Source organism: Talpa europaea (assembly GCF_964194135.1).
Source record: "Talpa europaea genome assembly, chromosome: 12".
Lineage (NCBI taxonomy): Eukaryota > Metazoa > Chordata > Mammalia > Eulipotyphla > Talpidae > Talpa > Talpa europaea.
This window is the reverse complement of record NC_140079.1, coordinates 7555047-7564393: the sequence shown is the minus strand read 5'-3', so window position 1 is coordinate 7564393 and position 9347 is coordinate 7555047. Positions and strand designations below refer to the sequence as shown.

Here is a 9347-nt window from a genome sequence, read left to right as displayed (position 1 = left end):
ATGTCGGCGGCCGTGGCGTGCGTGGATTACTTCGCCGCCGACGTGCTCATGGCCATCTCCTCGGGCGCCGTGGTGCACCGCGGGCGGCCGGGCCCCGAGGGCGCGGGCTCCGCCGCCGGCCTGGATGTGCGCGCGCCGCGCCGCGAGGCCGCCCCGGCCGGGCCCGCGGGGCCGCCGCCGCCCCCCGCCTCCCCGCTCCCGGGCCCGGGCGGCGCCGCCGCGCCCCACCTGCTGGCCGCCAGCATCCTGGCCGACCTGCGCGGCGGGCCCGGCGCCGCCCCGGGGGGCGCCTCGCCCGGCTCGTCCTCCTCGGCCGCCTCGTCCCCGTCCTCCGGCCGCGCCCCCGGCGCCGCACCCGCCGCCGCCAAGAGCCACCGCTGCCCCTTCCCGGGCTGCGCCAAGGCGTATTACAAGTCCTCCCACCTGAAGTCGCACCTGCGGACGCACACCGGTGAGTCCGGCCGCGCGCCCGGCCCGCGCGGGGGCGACCTCCGGGGCCCCTCCCCCGCCGGGACCCCGAAATTGCGTGGCGCGCGGGGGGCGGGGAGGGGGGCGCGCCCTGGCCGCGCCGCGCCGGCGGGCGGGGCCTCGGTGGGTGGGGCGCGCGCGGGGGGCGTGGCGGCCACGCGGTCTGGCGGCGCGCGGGAGGCTGGCGGGGCGCGCGGCGCCGGGGTCGGGCCCTCGCGTCCCCTCCCCCGCGGCCTGCTTTCTCTTTTATTTTCTGTTGCGCTCGCGTGAGCCCTGGTGGAGCGTCTGGCCTCGGGCTGCGGCTTCCCGGCCTCGGCGCCCCTGTCTTTGGAGCCGGAGGAGGAGCCTCATCGCCGCCTCCGGGGTGGCGGCGAGGGTTTACCCGGGGCGGCGGCGGAGCGCCGGGTTCGGGGCCAGGGTTGGGCTTGGCCGGCACGTTTTCTTTACCTTCTGTGTTTTAACCGGGCGGTGGGCTGGGCTGGCAGTTGGGGTCGGGGCCTGAGTTTGGGGAGGAGCGGCTGTTTCAGAGGGAGACGCAGGAGGGAGTCAGGGCCTCATTGTGTTGGTTCCCCCCTCCGCCCCCCTGCCACCGGGGCCTGGCAGGTGCGCGGGTGGGAGGGGAGGGCTCGCTACATTATCACCTCTCCTAGCAACACGGTCCTCTTGGGGGGCGCCGAGGGGAACCAAGACGCAGAGAGGTGGGTGGGCAGGTCTCCCTCCGTGGTCACCACCGCCCCTCATCCCCCCGTAGGACCACGCTCGGTCCATGGGGGGCCTGCTGCAGGCCGGGAGTTTGAAATAGGGGACCTGAAGCCTGTCCTGCTGACCGACCTGGGACTGAGAATTGGAGGTGTTTGCCGCGTTGTGGAAGGGCATGGCAGCAGGGCTGGGGACCTGGGGCAATGTGGGGGTGCATTGGACCTTTGTGTCTGGCACAGGATTTGAGGTCTTAGTTTTTCCATCTGCATAAAGGGAACAGGAAACGTGACCTTCCTGTTGAGGGGCTTGTGGGCAGGTGGAGAGGGTACAGGATATTAGGATTGGCCACATGGTGGGGAGACACCTCATAGCGCCCAGACCCACTGCAGGGTCTAGGGAGGGGAGCAGAGTTGGGAAGAGGCGAGCAGTGTCCCTCCCTCTCCCCCCCCTTGGGCCCTGGAGCCTCTGCCCACTTTCTGATCACAGTCAGATGCTGTTTGGGGTGGGTGAATGTTTCCTTCCCGAGCCCCTGTCCTCCAGAGTGGGTGGCCACGGCCTGCCTCTCCAAGGCAGCATGGTCCAGGGCCCCTTGTCTGTGTTGCCATTCTCACTTTCTAAAGGAGAGACTGAGGCCCGAGAGGTCAGTGGGAGAGGTGTCTCAGGAGTGGGGACAGATACTGGGTGGGGGAAAAACCACAATCCTTTGACCCCCAAGGGGGCGGCCCTGTCCCATAATCCCCATTATAATAGTGGGGGTGGGGGGAGGGGGCACGGCCCCTGGACTCTGAATTAAGAGCAGACGTTCTGGTCCTGGGCACCTTAGCTTCTGTTTTGGAGGATTTTGGACACCTCTCTGCTTAATGACTGCCTGTTTGGTGTTTCTCTGGCTCCCAGGGGTCTGTTTGAGGGGTGGGGAAGGCCATACCTGTCCTGGGTGTCCAAAGGCTTGTTGGTGACAGACCCAGGGATACAGTGGGTGAGGTACCCCATCATCCCTGCTCCACTGGCAAGGGTGGTGGGGAAATTGGGAGGGACTGTGGGATTTTGTCCCGGGGCCACCCAGCCACAGGGGGACCGAGGCAGGCTGTCCTGTGGCGGCGGCCCCCCCCCCCCCCCAGGAACCTCTGGCCCAGCAAGGAGCTTCCTGCAAGGGGCGGGACTTTGAAAGCTGCGGGAGATGTTGACGCTGTTACCATGGATACCAAAGTGAGAGCGAGGAGATGGGGCGGGGGCGGAGGAGATGCTGCTGTCTACTTGCTCTCCCAACCTCCTCCGCCTCTGGACTGCTCCCCCTGCTCCCCAGTGCCCAGCATGCAGTCAGCGCCGAGCCTTCTTGGGGGCTTTGGCTCTCTCCCCCCAAGAGGGAGCTCCAATGGAAAATGGAGCTTTTAGTCCAGATCTCCTGCTGACATGGGAGGGGGCTCATCTCTGGGGGGGGGGGTCTGTCCTTGGCATTATGGGGTGTTGAGTAGCATGCCTGTTCCCACCTACTCAGTGCCTGCAGCACCCCCCAGTCGAGACAACCACAGATGTCCCCAGATATGACCTAGTATCCTCTGGGGGGCAAGATGTTCCCCCCCTCCCTGTTCTACTCTAAAACCACATTTACTTAAATCTGAGAGACAGTAGTTGAGCATTTACTGTATACAAAGCACAGTGGAATGGGCCAATCCAGTCCCTGTCCCCTGGGCCTCCTGCAACCTTGTGGGGGGTGGGGAGGTGGCGGCAGCAACTGATGGAAGGCTTTCCGGAGCAAGAGCCCCCTCTCTGCAGAAACCTGAACCTTTGGGGCAGGTGGGGCAGGTTAGGGTTTGTTCAGAGTGGGGACTGCACCCTGGCTGCAGGGGATGGGGGGCAGAGACTGGTCTGGGCTTTGAGAAGGAAGTGGGGTGGGGGGCAGAGCAGGCAAGGGTTCTCTTTAATCCTGAGGGCAGGGTGGAGGAGGGTGGGTGTGGAGGCAAGGGAGGCTTTGCAGAGGAAAATCCGTTTATGGAGAAGGGATTTGGAGAGAAGTTGCTGCTTTGTGGGAGGGAATGGTTCCTGACTGAGGGGGCAGGAGGAGGCTAGGGTGACCCCCAGTTTTCTGATTGAGGGGGCTGTGTGGTGAAGAGTGGCCAGGAGGAGAAACCCCATCAGGAAAATGAGTTTCAGAGGATAAAGTGCCACCAGTCCCTCCTCCTCCCATTGTTATAGAGCCCTAACACCATCACAGGGATGTCTGAGTGAGCAAAGGACCCCGTGCCCTTCCCCCGCATCTGTGAGCCCCTTAAGATCTGGTGGGACTCTGGATACTGGTAGCATATTTGGGAGTCCAAGGTGGGGGACTGCCAAGCCCAGGGAGTGGCAGGGGTGGCCTTGAAGTACTGGCTGGTACCCAGGGACGGCCTCCCCACCTCGCCCCCTTTCAGTGGGTAGGGTGCCTGTGCCCCAGCTTGTTGGGGCTCCCCCAACATTGCTAGGGCGATAACCACCCCCCACCCGTCAGGCTCCCTGATAAAGCTGGTGCAGATGGCTGTCGAGTTAGTGGATGATACCAATGTGAGGCGCCGCCTCCCTCCCCTAGTGCTCTTCCCAGGACAGCAGGCCCCTGAAACTCATGTGCTGGGGCACCTGGGGAGCTGTGTCCGCCTCCTGAAGATGCCAGTCTAGGTGGAGGATGAGTTGGGTGCTGTCCTGGCCAGGCAGCCTTGTCCCTCTAGGAGGGAGGGATGAGGTGCTGTAGGAACTCCCTTCAAATCCGTGGGAGCAGTGCTAGCTCCTGCTGGTGGTGGGGTATGGATGAGCAGATGTGGGAGCCTGTAGACTCACAGGTGTATGTCAGGTACTTATGGGGTACCACACTCTGCCCTCAGTTTGCAGGGGGTACGGGGACATGTCACACCCAGGGCATGCAAGTGTTTGGAGGCTGAGCACAGGGTAGTAAAAGGACCAACCCAGGGGTCAGTGTGGGGGGACACCAGGGCCAGGAGAGGCCTGTCAGACAGGTGGTGTACTGAACAGGGACAGAACTGAAGAGACAAGAAGGGGGGGATGTGGCGCGGTGTGGAGAAACCTGAGGTGAGAGCAAAGAAGAGGCTTGTGGGGTGATCTTGATGATAGCCTTGGGTTTGTGGGGGCAGGAGTGGGGGTGTTTAAGATCACAGCCCCTCACAGGCTGTCTTTGCAAAGCCATCAGGACAGCCGACCACAGGGGACCCCTTCCTTGCTGTCTGGCCTCGCCATCATTTCTGCTGCCCAAGACTGTCCTTTGGGTTCTTGAAGTCCTTTGTTACACCTCCCCGCACCCCCCCCCCACAACCTGCTGCAACCCCAGTGTCCCCTGGCTCTCCCTGCCTGTCCCCTCCCTGGTGCCTTCCACCTGGTGGGGGTCATTGGTGCAGGCTCCAGCTGCCAGCCACACCTCCTCTCTACCCCTGTGGGGTGATCCCAGGAGGTCCCGTGAAGCTTAGCGTCAGAGCCACAGCCCTTGACCTCTGCCCTAGTCCAAGGAATGGGGTACTCTCCCCACAAAGGCCGAGGATTGGCGGCCGGGGCGGGGGGGGGGCTGTACACCCAGCCTGTCTCCAGGACTCTTGCTCTCTGTTTCTCTGTGTCTGGGGGCACCATGGGGCTAACCTTCCTGTCCCGAGCTTGTGCAGCTCAGCCCAGGCCAGAGGATCAAGTCCACCTTGGCCCTGCTCACCCTGTTGTCTAGCCCCACAGGTAGCCAGGAACAGCCCAGCGGCCTCACCTGGGCTCTCCCCCAGCTTTGAGCCCCCAATGTTGCCTCCTCAGAGTGTGTATTGTGAGAGCTTGGCAGGGCCTGGCATCTTGCAGGTGTGGGGGCAGGAAGTCTGCACCTGGGTATCTGCCACCCACGTGTGCTTTGGTGCTCCCCGGCAACCAGGCAAGGGGTGGAGCTGGCAGGCTGCCAGGCCGGGACCCCCGCCTGGTGCTTGGCCCCCGCGGGAACCACGTGAGCAGGATGTCCCCATCACCCAGCTACTTGTACGTGCAACAGCTGTGTTCCCAGCCTGGTGTCCTGCCTGGCGGGTGCTGGGCCTGGGGAGGGGAGGGTGGGAGCGGGGACCAGCCACACTACTCTATAAGGGGAAGTAAGGGTGCTGCGGGGACTCAGCCGCAGCAGGGCATACCCCCAACTTGCCCTGCAAGATGGTGACAGGACTGCGTGCCTCTAAGCTGCATCTCAGACCCCATCTTCATCCCCAAACCAGGCTCCCTCCCCCACACTCATCCTGCAGAGCCATCAGATCCCTGTGGTCACTGCAAGGATGTTTTGGGGGTTCCATCCTGGGCTGTTCTGACCCCTCCCCCAGGTCCTGCTGACCCTGCCTTCTGGAGTGTGGATGGGGCAGCCCCAGGGACAGCCCTACAGTCTTGGGGACTGTTGATCCCTTGTCCCCACTGCTCAGTTGTGGTCCCCCACCCCGTGGCAGTGGCGCCAGCATCTCTCTTTAGACACCTGGGCTGACAACCCCTCCAGCCAGTCCTTGTGAGCATGACTCATGGGTGGCCCCCAAGAAAACCTCTGGGGTGGGGGGAGGTGTGGACCTCTGAACTCCTGTGGTGCTGGGGATTGTTCTTCCATCTCCTTTTGGGACTAGAGATGTCATGAGATCACCTCCATTACCCGGGCCCTGATCTCCCTCTCCGCCTCTGCCCCTCCTGGCTCCTAGTCTGCCTCTGCATTTCACTACCTGTCTCCTGCCTGGCCTGGGGGCCTTAGCTGACTTTGGGGGGACGGATCCTTTTCTGTCCTTGTAGCCCCCACTGCCGCGGGTGGGTGTATTCTTTTGACCAAGTTGTCCTGGATCACCTCTGCCCCCAGTGCCCCCAAACCCTTGAGGTACCTACCCTGATCCAGTGGTGACACCCCCCAACCTGGCAGCTCCCCCCGCCCCCCCTGTCCCCCCCCCCCTCCGTCCTACCTGCTCCCTCCCTAGTCTGTATTCCATCTTTCACCATTAGGGGGGTGGCATGGGCTTCAGGGCCCTTCAGAGCTCCTGGCAAATAAGGACTCGAGGACCGGCCCAGGATACCAGCTGCGGGCAGATGTGCCCTTGGTCTGGAGCATGGTGTGGCGGGGCCTAGTGTAGAGGAACTTCGGCGAGGCCCCTTGGCACCCTCAGCCAGTGGGGGATGCCCTGATAACACATCTACAGGACTGTGGCTCCATTAGATAGAGGGTCAGGCGAGGTAGCACTCAGGGGTTGGCAAGTGCGACTGGCAGGCTGGGGTGGCCGCTGGTCTGGTCGGGAGCAGGATGGGCGAGGGTGATGGGAGGGGTCTGCGGAGGAAGTTGCTGGGTGGTGCCCGCTGCCTGGTGCTGGCGCCATCTGTTCAGTGGGGGCGGGGCATCCCCAGGCCTCTGGCCCCCCAACCCCCACCCCGTTCCCTGAGCTGTGGCCCTGTGGTCGACCCTTCCCCACGCTGAGCTCCCTGGATGGGACATGCAGGGCTGCTGCTCCCGGTCTCCCGAGCCCCGCACCGGTCCCTGTGCCCACAGGAGTCAGCAATTGCCCTCTGCCCCTTTGTGCCCCAGGTGGTTATTTCCAAAGATGGTACTAAGCTGGGGTCAGGTCAGATTAAGCTGCAGGAGAGGGGGAGAAGCCCTGCCAGCGTGCGTGTGCAGCCTATTAATGTGGCCTCTGGGTCGTCTTCTTTTTTTTTTTTTTTTTTTAAAGATTTTTTAAATTTATGCACACAAGAGCTGAGGTACAGGTCAGAGATGCAGGGGGTGAGAGGATTCACCAGGGGCACAGTGGGGAACAGAACAGGCAGACTGACGGAAGTATGCTGCTGAGGGGAGCAGGGGGCAAGTCAGGAGAGGTCTGCCATGTGGGTAGCTCCCTGGCTAGGGAGGGAACTCGTGCTGCAGAGGCTGCGGACAGCTTCATAGGTTGTGTCTTAACCCCTTGTACCACCGGGGAGGCCCCTCTGGGTCTCCTTTAAACGATGGAAACTGCTTCGGTGGTGTGACTACTGCGGGTCTTGGGAAATAAAAGGGGGTGTTTGTTAGGAACACGTGAAGTGAGTGGGGTCTTTCCTTGGCGCGCTTAAGTCCACAGCCAGAAGCCGGCCTTTGGGGCCAGGGTCGGACAGAGGCCGGGGACCCTTTGACGTCTGATGGCTACCCACTAACCATGCCCTGTTCTCCGCCTCCCTGCAGGTGAGCGGCCCTTTGCCTGCGACTGGCTTGGCTGCGACAAGAAGTTCGCACGCTCAGATGAGCTGGCACGCCACCACCGGACACACACGGGCGAGAAGCGCTTCCCCTGCCCGCTCTGCACCAAGCGCTTCACCCGCAGCGACCACCTGACCAAGCACGCGCGCCGCCACCCTGATTTCCGCCCAGAATTGCTCCGGCGCCCAGGTGCCCGCAGCGCCTCGCCCAGCGACTCGCTGCCCTGCAGCCTGGCAGGCAGCCCAGCGCCCAGCCCCGTGCCCAGCCCAGCCCCCGCTGGTCTGTAGGGCCCTGTGTCAGCCCCGCCCCCCCAGCGCCCCCCCCCCCATCTCCCCGCTGGACAGGGGCACGGAGCACCAGCCACACGCCTGCTGTCCAGGGCCCAGGCGAGGCTCGCGCTGACAGCAAGCCTGGGCCCCGCCAGCCTGCCCCCCGAGGGCCCTGAAGATGACCCTGCCCTGCGAGAAAGCGAGCAGGGGCCTGAGACTGGACCCGGCGCGCCGCATGGGACTGGGGCTCACGTCTGTAAATAGCCATGACCCATGACCGTCCACTCTTCCCATCTATTGAACAGGGTCCCCCCATGGGTGGCCAGCAGGCGCTCCCCATCCCCTTGGCGATCACCCCACTTTAGGAAGTGGGACATTGGCCCCAGAAAAGGCGCCTTGCTCAGGCCTCTGCCTCCAGGTTGGAATGAAGTGTGCAAAGAGCCATAGATGAACCAGGGGCGACCCTGTGCCCACTCCCCACCCAGCCCGGGGCCCCTCGCCCCACTGAAAGCCATTGGGGACGTTCAGGGAATCGGGGCCTGGGCGCCCCCACTCGGGTACTCAATCTCAGGTGTCCACGAGTTCCACCCCGCTGCCCACAGGGGGCTGCCCTGCTCCCTTGCCGGGGCGCGGGGCGGGGTGGGGGTGGTAGGTGTCTGTCGGGATCCAGGTTTTGGTTTTGAAGCTTGGGGTACAGAGGAGAGAAACCGGGGTTCTTCCAAAGAGCATTTTGACTCACTTTGGTGGGCGGGGGGGTGGTATCACGAGATGGGAATGAATGTTGGCTTATTTATTTTCCTCTGTCCCTGCTGGTGTGGGGGGCCGCGCTGCCCCTCCGGCTTGTGAGTGTGTGTGAGTGAGAGACGACTGCGGGGAGGTTGGCTCACGGGCCAGCTCCCCGGGGGTAGGGTCCCCAACTTTCGCCTTGGACAGCATCACATGACAATCAGCCCCCCTGCCCCCATAGCTGGGTGTGCCAGCTCTGTCCTGATCCCCCTCTTTCCCCTGACATCCCCGCTTCCTGGTGTCCGGGCCAGTCGGAGGCCCCGCCGTGCCCGAGGCGGAGGGCTCGCTCCCGAGCCCCGATAGCTTGCTTTTTGGACCGCGTAGAGTATTTTTTCAGGCGCCAATTCTTTTACTGATCCAGCCCCTGGGTTGGATCCCTGTCCTCAGGGGTGTGTGTGGGGGGGTCTCCATGATCTGAACTTGGGGGTGGGGGGATACATGCTATGCCCTTCTGCTTCCTCCCAATGAGGCTTGGGTTCGATATCCATTTGGACGGAGAGACCGAGGCTCCCTCCCTGGAATGGGAGGGGGCCCAGGCTCCCTGTTCCCAGACCCTGAAAGACACCTATCCCCCCACCATTGACTGCAGGAGATTTTTGGTACCCCCGTTTGTTCCAGAACCTTCCTGTCTCCCAGTTGGGGACTGGGGAGCTTGGATGGCACTGGCTTAGACCCAGACCCCACCTGGCAGGATCCAGGGATGGGTGCCTGGGGTTCTGGGGGGGATGGATTCCTTTTGGAGCTAGGCTGGGGTGGGTGTCTGGGCATGGCCTCGTGGGGCCTGTTGGTCTGCACCCTCAGACCCTCCTCTCCAGTGTTGGTGAGGTGCCTTAGTCCATGGAGATGGGTGGCGTGCAGGGGCCCCTGTTCCTTCGTGTCTGTCTGCTAGCCCCTCAATCACCCAGCCCTGACCTGTGCCTGACCTGCGGGAGGGTGGGGCT

General features: G+C 63.4%; 1 protein-coding gene across 1 annotated transcript; it reads left to right on the top strand.

The window, feature by feature from the left end:
* Positions 1 to 7638, top strand: KLF16 (KLF transcription factor 16; the record flags this gene model as incomplete). Its single annotated transcript, XM_084250706.1, has 2 exons — positions 1 to 451; positions 7337 to 7638. The coding sequence occupies 2 exons, from the start codon at positions 1 to 3 to the stop codon at positions 7636 to 7638; spliced, it is 753 nt and encodes a 250-aa protein (XP_084106832.1).
* Between the last annotated feature and the right edge of the window lie 1709 nt (positions 7639 to 9347).